This window comes from Salmo salar, chromosome 02, assembly GCF_965601325.2.
Source record: "Salmo salar chromosome 02, fSalSal1, whole genome shotgun sequence".
Classification (NCBI taxonomy): Eukaryota; Metazoa; Chordata; class Actinopteri; order Salmoniformes; family Salmonidae; genus Salmo; species Salmo salar.
In genome coordinates, this window is record NC_138292.1 from 18140001 (window position 1) to 18158344 (window position 18344).

General features: G+C 47.6%; 1 protein-coding gene across 1 annotated transcript in view; it reads left to right on the forward strand.

Annotated features, from left to right (window-relative positions):
* The window catches only part of LOC106595655 (ephrin-A3), a 136200-nt gene that overhangs the window by 103178 nt on the left and 14678 nt on the right, over nucleotides 1-18344 (forward strand). The window contains exons 2-4 of the mRNA XM_045698809.2: nucleotides 3608-3891; nucleotides 5260-5325; nucleotides 15276-15353. Coding sequence (XP_045554765.1) covers nucleotides 3608-3891; nucleotides 5260-5325; nucleotides 15276-15353 — 428 coding nt within the window. The remainder of the gene's footprint in view (nucleotides 1-3607; nucleotides 3892-5259; nucleotides 5326-15275; nucleotides 15354-18344) is intronic.

The window sequence follows — 18344 nt, forward strand, 5'->3', positions numbered from 1 at the left end:
CTTCTTCTACTGGCGGACACTGTGTGTGTTGATCAACTAAATATCAAATACAAACGCTTGGCTCATTAAGGGAACATGCTCTAATCACACAACTACACACACAAACGCTCACACACACGCACGCACACACATACACACATGCGCATACAAGTGCAAGAGGAATCACAGAGCATCCTTTTATCTGAGATGTGAAATGATCCTTCATCAGATTACTGTAGGCCATCTCTCTCTGCTCTCTCTCTCTCTCTCCTCTCTCTCTCTCTCTCTTTCTCTCTCTCTCTCTCTCAGCTCTCTCTCTCTATCTTTCTCTCCCTCTCTCCCTCTCTCTGTCGCTCCATCTTTCTTTCCCTCTCTATCCCTTTCTTTGTCTGCTCTCTCTCTCTCTCTCTCTCTCTCTCTCTCTCTCCATTTGCATCCATGGCTCCCTGGTGCAACAACCCTTTACCACTCTATCCCCTCCCTCCCTCTCTCTCTTTTTCTCACGCTGTATAAATATAGTTCCCTTGAAGCGTTTTATGATTTTTTTTCTCTTCCTCTCAGAACTGCAAGAGTACTGGAGGGAACAGAGTGATGTAAGGAGAAAAAGAGCGAGAAGGGGAGAGAGAGTAAGAGAACAGAGGATGGGAGGGAGGGAGGTGTGTACCTTCTCCCCTCATGTATATAAGAGAGAGGGATAGAAAGGGAAAGGAGGAGAAGAGGACTGAAAGAGGAGGCATTAATGAAGGAAAATAGGAGATTAGGGAGGGATGGAGAGGAAGCTTGGAGTGATGGAGAGAGAGGGAGACGTTGGAGCATTTTGATCTTCATTTAATAATTGAATAATAATCTCCCTGGAGACGTGACCTAGAACAGAGAGAGTGATAGGAAGAGAGAGAGAGAGAGGAAGAGAGAGAGAGAGAGAGGAAGAGAGAGAGAGTGATAGGAAGAGAGAGAGAGAGAGAGAGCGGAAGAGAGAGAAAGATGGAGAGAGTAAGAGAGAGAGAGAGATGAAGAGGGGAGAAAAGGGGGAGATAAAAATAGTGAAGAGATGGAATGAAAGCGAGATGGAGGGGAGAGGTGGAGAGAAGGAGGGCCAGAGGGGAGCTGAAGCTTGCAGTGTCACTCTGCTGCCCCCTTGTGAATTGATATGGCCTTATGTGTTTCTGTGTGTGTGTGCTTCTGTGTGTGTGTGTGTGTGTGTGTGTGTGTTTCTGTGTGTGTGTGTGTGTGTGTGTTTCTGTGTGTGTGTGTGTGTGTTTCTGTGTGTGTGTGTGTGTGTGTGTGTGTGTGTGTGTGTGTGTGTGTGTGTGTGTGTGTGTGTGTGTGTGTGTGTGTGTGTGTGTGTGTGTGTGTGTGTGTGTGTGTGTGTGTGTGTGATGATTTAGAGCTGTGCAGCTTCTCTCTGTCACACAGACAGACAGGGGCTTGTTTCTGAGCTGAGGAGAAAAAGAAGAGCTTTTCATGTCAGGGAAGAATCCATCTCCTCCTGTAACACACACACACACACACACACACACACACACACACACACACACACACACACACACACACACACACACACACACACACACACACACACACACACACACAGAAACACACACACACAGAAACACACACACACACACAGAAACACACACACACACACACACACACAGATACACACACACACAGAAACACACAGAAACACACACACACACACACACACACACACACACACACACACACACACACACACACACACACACACACACACACACACACACACACACACACACACACAGCCCACCTTTCCCTGTCAGCCAGAGTCTTTTTAGGGGTGATGCTGATATATGAGCTTGGGGAACGTCGCTTGAACGTTGACATGTGATGTGTGTGCGACGTTGTGTTAACATTGATATACGAGCTGTGGGTATAGGGGCCAGTGGTGTGTTGTGTGTGAGGTGTGTGTGAGGTGTGTGTGTGTGTGTAGGGTCCTGAGCTCCTCTTACACTTTGAAAGCCAGTTTGTGACCCTGGGGTCCTTGAGTCTTCAATCCCTCTCTCTCCTCACACTTTCTCTCTACCTCTCTCTCTCCCTCTCTCTACACACACTCTCTCTCTACATTCTCTCCCTCTCTCTACACACACTCTCTCTGTACCTCTCTCTACCTCTCTCTCTCTCCCTCTCTCTACACACACTCTCTCTCTACATTCTCTCCCTCTCTCTACACACACTCTCTCTGTACCTCTCTCTACCTCTCTCTCTCTCCCTCTCTCTACACACACTTTCTCTCTACCTCTCTCTCTCCCTCTCTCTACACACACTCTCTCTACATTCTCTCCCTCTCTCTACACACTCTCTCTCTCTACCTCTCTCTCTACACACACTCTCTCTACCTCTCTCTACCTCTCTACCTGTCTTTACACACTCCCTCTCTCCCTCTCTCCCTCTCTCTATTTACAATGGTGTTTGTTCTTCGCTGGTTGCCCTTTTCTTGTGGCAACAGGTCACAAATCTTGCTGCTGTGGTGGAACACCGTTGTATTTCACCCAGTAGATATGAAAGTTGATCAAAATTAGATTTGTTTTCGAATTCTTTGTGGGTCTGTGTAATCTGAGGGAAATGTGTGTCTCTAATATGGTCATACATTTGGCAGGAGGTTAGGAAGTGCAGCCCAGTTTCCACCTCATTTTGTGGGCAGTGTGCACATAGCCTGTCTTCTCTTGAGAGCCATGTCTGCTCAGTTTTTTGTTGATTCTTTCAAATGTGTAAAGTAATTATCTTTTTGTTTTCTCATGATTTCATTGGGTCTAATTGTGTTCCTGTCCTGGGGCTCTGTGGGGTCTGTTTGTGTTTGTGAACAGAGTCCCAGGACCAGCTTGCTTAGGGGACTCTTCTCCAGGTTCATCTCTCTGTAGGTGATGGCTTTGTTATGGAAGGTTTGGGAATCGCTTCCTTTTAGGTGGTTGTAGAATTGAACGTCTCTTTCCTGGATTTTGATAATTAGTGGGTCAGGAGGCAGGACTGTTTAACAGGGTGTGATTGGTCAGGAGGCAGGACTGTTTAACAGGGTGTGATTGGTCAGGAGGCAGGACTGTTTAACAGGGTGTGATTGGTCAGGAGGCAGGACTGTTTAACACGGTGTGATTGGTCAGGAGGCAGGACTGTTTAACAAGGTGTGATTGGTCAGGAGGCAGGACTGTTTAACAGGGTGGGATTGGTCAGGAGGCAGGACTGTTTAACAGGGTGTGATTGGTCAGGAGGCAGGACTGTTTAACAGGGTGTGATTGGTCAGGAGGCAGGACTGTGTAACAGGGTGTGATTGGTCAGGAGGATAGAGAGTGAAGAGTGCGTCTCTGGTTATAAACATGACACTTCACTTGACTCTGACTTGACAACAGAATCCTGCAGTGACAGCCCTGCCCACAGTCAGCTTGGGGTTGTTTCTCTATACATACACACAGATGGAGTAATAGACATAACGATTGATTGATTGGTTAATTGAATGATTTGTTGGCTGATTGGTTGATTGGTTGGTTAGTCGGCTGGTCCATTTAATGATTGGTTGGTTGATTGATTGATTTACAAACTGATTAATTGATTAGTTGATTGCTCCTAACGTCCCACCTCTCCTCTGCTGTCTCTCCAGTCTGCGTAGGGAGGGCTACACGGTGCAGGTGAATGTGAACGACTACCTGGACATCTACTGTCCCCACTACAATGACAGCCAGCGCGTGGTGGGCACCGGGGAGCAGTACATCCTCTACATGGTCAGCTACCGTGGTTACAGGACCTGTGACCCCCAGCTGGGCTTCAAGAGGTGGGAGTGTAACCGCCCCCACGCACCAATCAAATTCTCAGAGAAGTTCCAGCGCTACAGCGCCTTCTCCCTGGGCTACGAGTTCCACGTGGGCCAGGAGTATTACTACATCTGTGAGTATACTACTCTACTATACTACTATCATACTACTACCACTACCACGTGGACCAGGAGTATTACTACATCTGTGAGTATACTACTATACTATACTACTATCATACTACTACCACTACCATGTGGGCCAGGAGTATTACTACATCTGTGAGTATACTACTGTACTATACTACTATGATACTACTATCACCACCACGTGGGTCAGGAGTATTACTACATCTGTGAGTATACTACTCTACTATACTACTATCATACTACTACCACTACCACGTGGACCAGGAGTATTACTACATCTGTGAGTATACTACTCTACTATACTACTATCATACTACTACCACTACCACGTGGACCAGGAGTATTACTACATCTGTGAGTATACTACTATACTATACTACTATCATACTACTACCACTACCATGTGGGCCAGGAGTATTACTACATCTGTGAGTATACTACTGTACTATACTACTATGATACTACTATCACCACCACGTGGGTCAGGAGTATTACTACATATGTGAGTATACTACTACACTATCCTACTATTATACTACTACCACTGCCACGTGGGCCAGGAGTATTACTACATCTGTGAGTATACTACTATACTATACTATTATCATACTACCACCACTACCACGTGGGCCAGGAGTATTACTACATCTGTGACTATACTTCTATACTACTATCATATACCACTATGACATGGGCCTCATTTGTGTGTATTGATATTATTACTATATTACTACTAATATAATACTACTGCTATACTATAGCTACAGTACAATACTACCACATACCATGGGTGAGGAGTACTACTATGTCAGTTCTAGTGGTGTCCTAAATGACATCATCATGTGTGCACGCTGGTAGCATGTTTGACTCTTTCTGGTTTATTAAATGTTTAACTCTTTCTGGTTTATTAAATGTTTAACTCTTTCTGGTTTATTAAATGTTTAACTCTTTCTGGTTTATTAAATGTTTGACTCGTTCTGGTTTATTAAATGTTTGACTCTTTCTGGTTTATTAAATGTTTAACTCTTTCTGGTTTATTAAATGTTTGACTCTTTCTGGTTTATTAAATGTTTAACTCTTTCTGGTTTATTAAATGTTTGACTCTTTCTGGTTTATTAAATGTTTGACTCTTTCTGGTTTATTAAATGTTTAACTCTTTGTGGTTTATTAAATGTTTAACTCTTTCTGGTTTATTAAATGTTTAACTCTTTCTGGTTTATTACATGTTTGACTCTTTCTGGTTTATTAAATGTTTAACTCTTTCTGGTTTATTAAATGTTTGACTCTTTCTGGTTTATTAAATGTTTAACTCTTTCTGGTTTATTAAATGTTTGTGTGTTGTGTGTTAACAGCTACACCCACTCATCACCACGGTCGCAGCTGCCTCAGACTGAGAGTGTATGTCTGCTGCTCCACAGGTGAGACACACACACACACACACACACACACACACACACACACACACACACACACACACACACACACACACACACACACACACACACACACACACACACACACACACACACACACACCATGCTCTCCCTTTTGCTCTCTCTCTGTCTCTCTCTCTCCTACTCTTTCTCTCTCTCTCTCTCCCACTCTCTCTCTCCCACTCTCTCTCTCCCACTCTCTCTCCTACTCTTTCCCTCTGCCTCTCCCTCTCTCTCTCTCTCCCACTCTCTCTCTCTCCTACTCTTTCTCTCTCTCCCTCTCTCTCCCTCTCTCTCTCTATTTCTCTCTCTCTAAAACAATCACAGCTATTTATACTCTGCTGAGTTTCCCTTGCAGCATTTCCCTCACAGTAGAATACAGATGTACCTCTCCTCAACCCACTGGTTCTCTCTCTTACCTCACAGATACTGTAGGCACACTCTAACAGTACTGCTCAGAGGAGAGGACCACAGCTAACATTAAACATGAACACATCCCTCCCCCCTCTATCTCTCTGTCAGAATTCATTTATTCCCATGTGTGGTCACCTCTCTCTAGTTCAGCTTTGATCCTGTAGTTCAACTAGCCAGTCCTCTCAACTCTCTCTAGTTCAGCTTTGATCCTGTAGTTCAACTAGCCAGTCCTCTCAACTCTCTCTCTAGTTCAGCTTTGATCCTGTAGTTCAACTAGCCAGTCCTCTCAACTCTCTCTCTCTCTCTAGTTCAGCTTTGATCCTGTAGTTCAACTAGCAGTCCTCTCAACTCTCTCTCTCTCTAGTTCAGCTTTGATCCTGTAGTTCAACTAGCCAGTCCTCTCAACTCTCTCTCTCTCTCTCTCTCTCTCTCTCTCTCTCTCTCTCTCTCTCTCTCTCTCTCTCTCTCTCTCTCTCTCTCTCTCTCTCTCTCTCTCTCTCTCTAGTTCAGCTTTAATCCTGTAGTTCAACTAGCCAGTCCTCTCAACTCTCTCTCTCTCTCTAGTTCAGCTTTGATCCTGTAGTTCAACTAGCCAGTCCTCTCAATTCTCTCTCTCTCTCTAGTTCAGCTTTAATCCTGTAGTTCAACTAGCCAGTCCTCTCAACTCTCTCCCTAGTTCAGCTTTGATCCTGTAGTTCAACTAGCCAGTCCTCTCAACTCTCTCTCTCTCTCTAGTTCAGCTTTGATCCTGTAGTTCAACTAGCCAGTCCTCTCAACTCTCTCTCTCTCTCACTGCCTGTTGTATTAACCTATCCACTCTCCCTTCCTCTCTCTCTCCCTCTCTCTTTCCACATACAAACTATTCCTCACAAGCGCTGGTTGATTCTGTCTCCGTCTCTGTCCTCCCCTGCTTCTGTCTCTGTCCTTCCCTGTTTCTGTCTCTGTCCTCCCCTGTTTCTGTCTCTGTCTCTGTCCTCCCCTGTTTCTGTCCTTCCCTGTTTCTGTCTCTGTCTCTGTCCTTCCCTGTCTCTGTCCTCCAATGTTTCTGTCTCTGTCTTCCCTGTTTCTGTTCCTGTCTCTGTCTCTGTCCTCCCCTGTTCCTGTCTCTGTTCTCCCCTGTTTCTGTCTCTGTCTCTGTCCTTCCCTGTCTCTGTCTCTGTCCTTCCCTGTTTCTGTCTCTGTCCTTCCCTGTTTCTGTCTCTGTCCTCCCTGTTTCTGTCTCTGTCCTCCCCTGTTTCTGTCTCTGTCCTCCCCTGTTTCTGTCTCTGTCTTCCCTGTTTCTGTCTCTGTCCACCCCTGTTTCTGCCTCTGTCCTCGCCTGTTTCTGTCTCTGTCCTCCCCTGTTTCTGTCTCTGTCCTCCCCTGTTTCTGTCTCTGTCCTCCCCTGTTTCTGTCTCTGTCCTTCCCTGTTTCTGTCTCTGTCTCTGTCCTCCTCTGTTTCTGTCCTTCCCTGTTTCTGTCTCTGTCTCTGTCCTCCCCTGCTTCTGTCTCTGTCCTTCCCTGTCTCTGTCCTCCAATGTTTCTGTCTCTGTCTTCCCTGTTTCTGTTCCTGTCTCTGTTCTCCCCTGTTCTGTCTCTGTCTCTGTCCTTCCCTGTCTCTGTCTCTGTCCTCCCCTGTTTCCGTCTCTGTCTTCCCTGTTTCTGTCTCTGTCTCTGTCCTTCCCTGTCTCTGTCTCTGTCCTCCCCTGTTTCTGTCTCTGTCTTCCCTGTTTCTGTCCTCCCCTGTTTCTGTTTCTGTCTCTGTCATTCCCTGTCTCTGTCCTCCAATGTTTCTGTCTCTGTCCTCCCCTGTTTCTGTCTCTGTTCTCCCCTGTTTCTGTCTCTGTCTCTGTCCTTCCCTGTTTCTGTCTCTGTCCTTCCCTGTTTCTGTCTCTGTCCTTCCCTGTTTCTGTCTCTGTCCTCCCCTGTTTCTGTCTCTGTCTTCCCTGTTTCTGTTCCTGTCTCTGTCCTCCCCTGTTCCTGTCTCTGTTCTCCCCTGTTTCTGTCTCTGTCTCTGTCCTTCCCTGTCTCTGTCTCTGTCCTTCCCTGTTTCTGTCTCTGTGTTTCCCTGTTTCTGTCTCTGTCCTCCCCTGTTTCTGTCTCTGTCCTTCCCTGTTTCTGTCTCTGTCCTCCCCTGTTTCTGTCTCTGTCTTCCCTGTTTCTGTCTCTGTCCACCCCTGTTTCTGCCTCTGTTCTCCCCTGTTTCTGTCTCTGTCCTTCCCTGTTTCTGTCTCTGTCTCTGTCCTCCTCTGTTTCTGTCCTTCCCTGTTTCTGTCTCTGTCTCTGTCCTCCCCTGCTTCTGTCTCTGTCCTTCCCTGTCTCTGTCCTCCAATGTTTCTGTCTCTGTCTTCCCTGTTTCTGTTCCTGTCTCTGTTCTCCCCTGTTTCTGTCTCTGTCTCTGTCCTCCCCTGCTTCTGTCTCTGTCCTTCCCTGTCTCTGTCCTCCAATGTTTCTGTCTCTGTCCTTCCCTGTTTCTGTCTCTGTCTCTGTCCTCCTCTGTTTCTGTCCTTCCCTGTTTCTGTCTCTGTCTCTGTCCTCCCTGCTTCTGTCTCTGTCTTCCCTGTTTCTGTTCCTGTCTCTGTTCTCCCCTGTTTCTGTCTCTGTCTCTGTCCTTCCCTGTCTCTGTCTCTGTCTTTCCCCTGTTTCTGTCTCTGTCCGTCCCTGTTTCTGTCTCTGTCCTCCCCTGTTTCTGTCTCTGTCTTCCCTGTTTCTGTCCTCCCCTGTTTCTGTCTCTGTCCTTCCCTGTTTCTGTCTCTGTCATCCCCTATTTCTTTCTCTGTCCTCCCCTGTTTCTGTCTCTGTCCTCCCCTGTTTCTGTCTCTGTCCTTCCCTGTTTCTGTCTCTGTCCTCACCTGTTTCTGTCTCTGTCCTTCCCTGTTTCTGTCTCTGTCCTCCCCTGTTTCTGTCTCTGTCCTCCCCTGTTTCTGTCTCTGTCCTTCGCTGTTTCTGTCTCTGTCCTTCCCTGTTTCTGTCTCTGTCATCCCCTATTTCTTTCTCTGTCCTCCCCTGTTTCTGTCTCTGTCCTCCCCTGTTTCTGTCTCTGTCATCCCCTATTTCTTTCTCTGTCCTCCCCTGTCTCTGTCTCTGTCCTCCCCTGTTTCTGTCTCTGTCTTCCCTGTCTCTGTCTCTGTTCTCCCCTGTTTCTGCCTATTTCCTTCCCTGTCTCTGTCTCTGTCCTCCCCTGTCTCTGTCTCTGTCTTCCCTGTTTCTGTCCTCCCCTGTTTCTGTCTCTGTCATCCCCTATTTCTTTCTCTGTCCTCCCCTGTTTCTGTCTCTGTCCTCCCCTGTTTCTGTCTCTGTCCTTCCCTGTTTCTGTCTCTGTCCTTCCCTGTTTCTGTCTCTGTCATCCCCTCTTTCTTTCTCTGTCCTCCCCTGTTTCTGTCTCTGTCCTCCCCTGTTTCTGTCTCTGTCATCCCCTATTTCCTTTCTCTGTCCTCCCCTGTCTCTGTCTCTGTCCTCCCCTGTTTCTGTCTCTGTCTTCCCTGTCTCTGTCTCTGTTCTCCCCTGTTTCTGCCTATTTCCTTCCCTGTCTCTGTCCTCCCCTGTCTCTGTCTCTGTCCTTCCCTGTTTCTGTCTCTGTCCTCCCCTGTTTCTGTCTCTGTCCTCCCCTGTTTCTGTCTCTGTCCTCCCCTGTTTCTGTCTCTGTCTCTGTCCTCCCCTGTTTCTGCCTGTCCTCCCCTGTTTCTGTCTCTGTCCTCCCCTGTTTCTGTCTCTGTCCTCCCTGTTTCTGTCTCTGTCCTTCTCTGTTTTCTGTCTCTGTTCTCGCCTGTTTCTGCCTCTGTCTCTGTCCTCCCCTGTTTCTGCCTCTGTCCTCCCCTGTTTCTGTCTCTGTCCTTCTCTGTTTCTGTCTCTGTTCTCGCCTGTTTCTGCCTCTGTCTCTGTCCTCCCCTGTTTCTGCCTCTGTCTTCCCTGTTTCTGTCTCTGTCCTCCCCTGTTTCTGTCTCTGTCCTCCCCTGTTTCTGTCTCTGTCTTCCCTGTTTCTGTCTCTGTCCTCCCCTGTTTCTGTCTCTGTCCTCCCCTGTTTCTGTCTCTGTCCTCCCCTGTTTCTGTCTCTGTCTTCCCTGTTTCTGTCTCTGTCCTCCACTGTTTCTGTCTATGTTTTCCCCTGTTTCTGCCTCTGTCCTCCCCTGTTTCTGCCTCTGTCCTCCCCTGTTTCTGCCTCTGTCCTCCCCTGTTTCTGTCTCTGTCCTTCCCTGTTTCTGTCTCTGTCCACCCCTGTTTCTGCCTCTGTCCTCCCCTGTTTCTGTCTCTGTCTTCCCTGTTTCTGTCTCTGTCCTCCCCTATTTCTTTCTCTGTCCTCCCCTGTTTCTGTCTCTGTCTCTGTCCTTCCCTGTCTCTATCTCTGTCTCTGTCCTTCCCTGTTTCTGTCTCTGTACTTCCCTGTCTCTGTCCTCCCCTGTTTCTGTCTCTGTCTTCCCTGTTTCTGTCTCTGTCCTCCCCTGTCTCTGTCTCTGTCCTCCCCTGTTTCTGTCTCTGTCCTCCCCTGTTTCTGTCTCTGTCCTTCCCTGTTTCTGTCTCTGTCCTCCCCTGTTTCTGTCTCTGTCCTTCCCTGTTTCTGTCTCTGTCCTCCCCTGTTTCTGTCTCTGTCCTCCCCTGTTTCTGTCTCTGTCCTTCCCTGTTTCTGTCTCTGTCATCCCCTATTTCTTTCTCTGTCCTCCCCTGTTTCTGTCTCTGTCCTCCCCTGTTTCTGTCTCTGTCATCCCCTATTTCTTTCTCTGTCCTCCCTGTCTCTGTCTCTGTCTTCCCTGTCTCTGTCTCTGTCCTCCCCTGTTTCTGCCTATTTCCTTCCCTGTCTCTGTCTCTGTCCTCCCCTGTCTCTGTCTCTGTCTTCCCTGTTTCTGTCCTCCCCTGTTTCTGTCTCTGTCCTTCCCTGTTTCTGTCTCTGTCATCCCCTATTTCTTTCTCTGTCCTCCCCTGTTTCTGTCTCTGTCCTCCCCTGTTTCTGTCTCTGTCCTTCCCTGTTTTCTGTCTCTGTCCTTCCCTGTTTCTGTCTCTGTCATCCCCTATTTCTTTCTCTGTCCTCCCCTGTTTCTGTCTCTGTCCTCCCCTGTTTCTGTCTCTGTCATCCCCTATTTCTTTCTCTGTCCTCCCCTGTCTCTGTCTCTGTCCTCCCCTGTTTCTGTCTCTGTCTTCCCTGTCTCTGTCTCTGTTCTCCCCTGTTTCTGCCTATTTCCTTCCCTGTCTCTGTCTCTGTCCTCCCCTGTCTCTGTCTCTGTCCTTCCCTGTTTCTGTCTCTGTCCTCCCCTGTTTCTGTCTCTGTCCTCCCCTGTTTCTGTCTCTGTCCTCCCCTGTTTCTGTCTCTGTCCTCCCCTGTTTCTGCCTGTCCTCCCCTGTTTCTGTCTCTGTCCTCCCCTGTTTCTGTCTCTGTCCTCCCCTGTTTCTGTCTCTGTCCTTCTCTGTTTCTGTCTCTGTTCTCGCCTGTTTCTGCCTCTGTCTCTGTCCTCCCCTGTTTCTGCCTCTGTCCTCCGCTGTTTCTGTCTCTGTCCTTCTCTGTTTCTGTCTCTGTTCTCGCCTGTTTCTGCCTCTGTCCTCCCCTGTTTCTGTCTCTGTCTTCCCTGTTTCTGTCTCTGTCCTCCCCTGTTTCTGTCTCTGTCCTCCCCTGTTTCTGTCTCTGTCCTCCCCTGTTTCTGTCTCTGTCTTCCCTGTTTCTGTCTCTGTCCTCCCCATGTTTCTGTCTATGTTTTCCCCTGTTTCTGCCTCTGTCCTCCCCTGTTTCTGCCTCTGTCCTCCCCTGTTTCTGCCTCTGTCCTCCCCTGTTTCTGTCTCTGTCCTTCCCTGTTTCTGTCTCTGTCCACCCCTGTTTCTGCCTCTGTCCTCGCCTGTTTCTGTCTCTGTCCTCCCCTGTTTCTGTCTCTGTCCTCCCCTGTTTCTGTCTCTGTCTTCCCTGTTTCTGTCTCTGTCCTCCCCTGTTTCTGTCTCTGTCCTCCCCTGTTTCTGTCTCTGTCTTCCCTGTTTCTGTCTCTGTCCTCCCATGTTTCTGTCTATGTTTTCCCCTGTTTCTGCCTCTGTCCTCCCCTGTTTCTGCCTCTGTCCTCCCCTGTTTCTGCCTCTGTCCTCCCCTGTTTCTGTCTCTGTCCTTCCCTGTTTCTGTCTCTGTCCACCCCTGTTTCTGCCTCTGTCCTCGCCTGTTTCTGTCTCTGTCCTCCCCTGTTTCTGTCTCTGTCCTCCCCTGTTTCTGTCTCTGTCTTCCCTGTTTTCTGTCTCTGTCCTCCCCTATTTCTTTCTCTGTCCTCCCCTGTTTCTGTCTCTGTCTCTGTCCTTCCCTGTCTCTATCTCTGTCTCTGTCCTTCCCTGTTTCTGTATCTGTACTTCCCTGTCTCTGTCCTCCCTGTTTCTGCCTGTCCTCCCCTGTTTCTGTCTCTGTCCTCCCTGTTTCTGTCTCTGTCCTCCCTGTTTCTGTCTCTGTCCTTCTCTGTTTCTGTCTCTGTTCTTGCCTGTTTCTGCCTCTGTCTCTGTCCTCCCCTGTTTCTGCCTCTGTCCTCCCCTGTCTCTGTCTCTGTCCTTCCCTGTTTTTGTCTCTGTCCTTCCCTGTTTCTGTCTCTGTCCTTCCCTGTTTCTGTCTCTGTCCTCCCCTGTTTCTGTCTCTGTCCTCCCTGTTTCTGCCTCTGTCTCTGTCCTCCTCTGTTTCTGCCTCTGTCCTCCCTGTTTCTGCCTCTGTCCTCCCCTGTTTCTGTCTCTGTCTCTGTCCTCCCTGTTTCTGTCTCCCCTGTTTCTGTCTCTGTCCTCCTCTGTTTCTGTCTCTGTCCTCCCCTGTTTCTGCCTCTGTCCTCCCTGTTTCTGCCTGTCCTCCCCTGTTTCTGCCTCTGTCCTCCCTGTTTCTGCCTCTGTCCTCCCCTGCACATTCATGCACATGAATACACACCTCTCCTCCCCATCCCTCTCTTGTTCTGTCTCTCTCTCTCTCTGTCTCTCATTCTCTCTCTCTCATTCTCTCTCTCTCATTCTCTCTCTCTCATTCTCTCTCTCATTCTCTCTCTCTCGTTCTCTCTCTCTCATTCTCTGTCTCTCATTCTCTCTCTCTCATTCTCTCTCTCTCATTCTCTCTCTCATTCTCTCTCTCTCGTTCTCTCTCTCTCATTCTCGCTCTCATTCTCTCTCTCATTCTCTCTCTCTCATTCTCTCTCTCTCTCATTCTCGCTCTCTCATTCTCTCTCTCTCTCGTTCTCTCTCTCTCATTCTCTCTCTCATTCTCTCTCTCATTCTCTCTCTTACTCTCTCTCTTACTCTCTCTCTCTCTCTCTCTCTCTCTCTCTCATTCTCTCTCTCATTCTCTCTCTCTCATCCTTTCTCTCATTCTCTCTTTCTCTCATTCTCTCTCTCATTTTCTCTCTCATTCTCTCTCTCTCTCATTCTCTCTCTCTCATTCTCTCTCTCTCATTCTCTCTCTCATTCTCTCTCTCATTCTCTCTCTCGTTCTCTCTCTCTCATCCTCTCTCATTCTCTCTCTCATTCTCTCTCTCATTCTCTCTCTCTCATTTTCTCTCATTCTCTCTCTCTCTCATTCTCTCTCTCTCGTTCTCTCTCTCATTCTCTCTCTCATTCTCTCTCTCATTCTCTCTCTCATTCTCTCTCATTCTCTCTCATTCTCTCTCTCTCTCAATTTCAATTTTCAATTTAAGGGGATTTATTGGCATGGGAAACGTGTGCATTGCCAAAGCAAGTGAAATAGATAATAAACAAAAGTGAAATTAATCATAATAAATGTACAGTAAACATTACACTCACAGAAGTTCCAAAATAATAAAGACATTTCAAATGTCATATTATATGTAATTAGTTTAAAGTACAAAAGGGAAAATAAATCAACATAAATATGGGTTGTATTTACAATGGTGTTTGTTCTTCACTGGTTGCCCTTTTCTTGTGGCAACAGGTCACAAATCTTGCTGCTGTGATGGCCCACTGTGGTATTTACCCCTGTAGATATGGGAGTTGGATTTGTTTTCAAATTCTTTGTGGATCTGTGTAATCTGAGGGAAATGTGTGTCTCTAATATGGTCATACATTTGGCAGGAGGTTAGGAAGTGCAGCTCAGTTTCCACCTCATTTTGTGGGCAGTGTGCACATAGCCTGTCTTCTCTTGAGAGCCAGGTCTGCCTACTGCGGCCTTTCTCAATAGCAAGGCTATGCTCACTGAGTCTGTACATAGTTAAAGCTTTCCTTAAGTCTGGGTCAGTCACAGTGGTCAGGTATTCTGCCACTGTGTACTCTCTGTTTAGGACCAAATAGCATTCTAGTTTGCTCAGTTTTTTTATATATTCTTTCCATTGTGTCAAGTAATTATCTTTTTGTTTTCTCATGATTTGGTTGTGTCTAATTGTGTTGCTGTCCTGGGGCTCTGTGGGGTCTGTTTGTGTTTGTGAACAGAGCCCCAGGACCAGCTTGCTTAGGGGACTCTTCTCCAGGTTCATCTCTCTGTAGGTGATGGCTTTGTTAACGAAGGTTAGGGAATCGCTTCCTTTTAGGTGGTTGTAGAATTTAACGGTTCTTTTCTGGATTTTGATAATTAGCAGGTATTGCCTAATTCTGCTCTGTATGCATTATTTGGTGTTTTACGTTGTACACTGAGGATATTTTAGCAGAATTCATGTCATTCTGTTGGCTCGGGGGGCTGTGTTAACCCCTACTCCTTCTCCATGTCTCTCTTTCCCCCCCCCCCCCCCCCCCCCCCGTCTTTCCCTCTCTCTCTGTGTCAGTGAGACTGTAATGTGAAGCCTGTTGGCTCGGGGGCTGTTTTAACCCTCCCTCCCAGTGTACATTGGCTCGAGGGGCCCAGTGGACTCCACCAGTGTGTAACAGACGTCTACAGCCTTAGCCCTCATACTGCTCACTGCAACACACTCTGTCTCTGGCTGGGCTCATCTCTGGATGCCACACTTACCAGTCCAGGGAACAGTGTATTTGGAGGGGGAGAGTAGCTACTGCAGGTCAACGTAATGATAAGTTAAGTGTGGGTAAATGTAGGTAAGGCGCAGTGTTAAGTGATGTGTTTAGGAGTTTGTTGTGGAAGTCGTTACCATGGCTGTAGTCCAGGCCTTCAAGGCACATCTGTACCCTTACATAGAGGTGTGTCTATATGACTTCAATATGACTTCTCTCTTAATCACTGTCTAATCATTATCTCTCTCTCTGTCCCTCTCTCTCTCTGTCCCTCTGTCCCTCTGTCCCTCTGTCCCTCTGTCCCTCTGTCCCTCTGTCCCTCTGTCCCTCTGTCCCTCTGTCCCTCTGTCTCCTCTCTCTCTCTCTCTCTCTCTCTCTCTCTCTCTCTCTCTCTCTCTCTCTCTCTCTCTCTCTCTCTCTCTCTCTCTCTCTCTCTCTCTCTCTCTCTCTCTCTCTCTCTCTCTCTCTCTCTCTCTCTCTCTCTCTCTCTCTCTCTCTCTCTCTCTCTCTCTCTCTCTCTCTCTCTCTCTCTCTCTCTCTCTCTCTCTCTCTCTCTCTCTCTCTCTCTCTCTCTCTCTCTCTCTCTCTCTCTCTCTCTCTCTCTCTCTCTCTCTCTCTCTCTCTCTCTCTCTCCCTCCCTCCCTCCCCTCTCTCTCTCTCAGTGTCTGATGTTAATGTAGAACCAGGACATCCAGAAACAGACTACACACTCAGACCAGACATCAAAATCCAGGACATTGGTGAGTCACACACACATCAAGTTGACGTCACAATCTGATGCTAAGCCAAGTTGGACTGGCTGCCATTTCCTTCATAAAGGTGTGATATGTCCTGCTGTGATGGAGCCAATACAATACAGTGTTGTTTTGGTAGATGCTGTACATCCCAGTCATAGCTAGCCTGCTGCACACTCATAAATCTGTGTGTCTGTGTGTGTGTGTGTGTGTCCTTTCCCACCGTCCTCCCCTCCTCATCCCTCCTTTCCCACCTGCCTCCCCTCCCTCATCCCTCCTTTCCCACCGTCCTCCCCTCCCTCATTCCTCCTTTCCCACTGTCCCCCTCCCTCATCCCTCCTTTCCCACCGTCCTCCCCTCCATCTTCCCCTCCTTTCCCGCCCTCCCTAACTCCCCATACTCACCCCTGTCTTCCTTTCCTCTCCTCATTCCTCCTCCTAGAACATTACAGATTAGGAGACAGTTACCTCTACTGTTCACCCTCCTGTCTTCCTCATTCCTCCTCCTAGAACATAACAGATTAGGAGACAGCTACCTCTACTGTTCAGCCTCCTGTCTTCCTCATTCCTCCTCCTAGAACATTACAGATTAGGAGACAGTTACCTCTACTGTTCAGCCTCCTGTCTTCCTCATTCCTCCTCCTAGAACATTACAGATTAGGAGACAGCTACCTCTACTGTTCAGCCTCCTGTCTTCCTCATTCCTCCTCCTAGAACATTAAAGATTAGGAGACAGCTACCTCTACTGTTCAGCCTCCTGTCTTCCTCATTCCTCCTCCTAGAACATTACAGATTAGGAGACAGTTACCTCTACTGTTCACCCTCCTGTCTTCCTCATTCCTCCTCCTAGAACATAACAGATTAGGAGACAGTTACCTCTACTGTTCACCCTCCTGTCTTCCTCATTCCTCCTCCTAGAACATTACAGATTAGGAGACAGCTACCTCTACTGTTCACCCTCCTGTCTTCCTCATTCCTCCTCCTAGAACACTACAGATTAGGAGACAGTTACCTCTACCTGTTCAGCCTCCTGTCTTCCTCATTCCTCCTCCTAGAACATTACAGATTAGGAGAGAGTTACCTCTACTGTTCACCCTCCTGTCTTCCTCATTCCTCCTCCTAGAACATTACAGATTAGGAGACAGCTAACTCTACTGTTCACCCTCCTGTCTTCCTCATTCCTCCTCCTAGAACATTACAGATTAGGAGACAGCTACCTCTACTGTTCAGCCTCCTGTCTTCCTCATTCCTCCTCCTAGAACATTACAGATTAGGAGACAGTTACCTCTACCTGTTCAGCCTCCTGTCTTCCTCATTCCTCCTCCTAGAACATTACAGATTAGGAGACAGCTACCTCTACTGTTCAGCCTCCTGTCTTCCTCATTCCTCCTCCTAGAACATTACAGATTAGGAGACAGTTACCTCTACTGTTCAGCCTCCTGTCTTCCTCATTCCTCCTCCTAGAACATTACAGATTAGGAGACAGCTACCTCTACTGTTCAGCCTCCTGTCTTCCTCATTCCTCCTCCTAGAACATTACAGATTAGGAGACAGCTACCTCTACTGTTCAGCCTCCTGTCTTCCTCATTCCTCCTCCTAGAACATTACAGATTATGAGACAGTTACCTCTACTGTTCACCCTCCTGTCTTCCTCATTCCTCCTCCTAGAACATAACAGATTAGGAGACAGTTACCTCTACTGTTCACCCTCCTGTCTTCCTCATTCCTCCTCCTAGAACATTACAGATTAGGAGACAGCTACCTCTACTGTTCACCCTCCTGTCTTCCTCATTCCTCCTCCTAGAACACTACAGATTAGGAGACAGTTACCTCTACCTGTTCAGCCTCCTGTCTTCCTCATTCCTCCTCCTAGAACATTACAGATTAGGAGAGAGTTACCTCTACTGTTCACCCTCCTGTCTTCCTCATTCCTCCTCCTAGAACATTACAGATTAGGAGACAGCTAACTCTACTGTTCACCCTCCTGTCTTCCTCATTCCTCCTCCTAGAACATTACAGATTAGGAGACAGCTACCTCTACTGTTCAGCCTCCTGTCTTCCTCATTCCTCCTCCTAGAACATTACAGATTAGGAGACAGTTACCTCTACCTGTTCAGCCTCCTGTCTTCCTCATTCCTCCTCCTAGAACATTACAGATTAGGAGACAGCTACCTCTACTGTTCAGCCTCCTGTCTTCCTCATTCCTCCTCCTAGAACATTACAGATTAGGAGACAGTTACCTCTACTGTTCACCCTCCTGTCTTCCTCATTCCTCCTCCTAGAACATTACAGATTAGGAGACAGTTACCTCTACTGTTCACCCTCCTGTCTTCCTCATTCCTCCTCCTAGAACATAACAGATTAGGAGACAGCTACCTCTACTGTTCACCCTCCTGTCTTCCTCATTCCTCCTCCTAGAACATTACAGATTAGGAGACAGCTACCTCTACTGTTCACCCTCCTGTCTTCCTCATTCCTCCTCTTAGAACATTACAGATTAGGAGACAGCTAACTCTACTGTTCAGCCTCCTGTCTTCCTCATTCCTCCTCCTAGAACATTACAGATTAGGAGACAGTTACCTCTACCTGTTCAGCCTCCTGTCTTCCTCATTCCTCCTCCAAGAACATTACAGATTAGGAGAGAGTTACCTCTACTGTTCACCCTCCTGTCTTCCTCATTCCTCCTCCTAGAACATAACAGATTAGGAGACAGCTACCTCTACTGTTCAGCCTCCTGTCTTCCTCATTCCTCCTCCTAGAACATTACAGATTAGGAGACAGTTACCTCTACCTGTTCAGCCTCCTGTCTTCCTCATTCCTCCTCCAAGAACATTACAGATTAGGAGACAGTTACCTCTACTGTTCACCCTCCTGTCTTCCTCATTCCTCCTCCTAGAACATTACAGATTAGGAGACAGCTACCTCTACTGTTCACCCTCCTGTCTTCCTCATTCCTCCTCCTAGAACATTACAGATTAGGAGACAGCTACCTCTACTG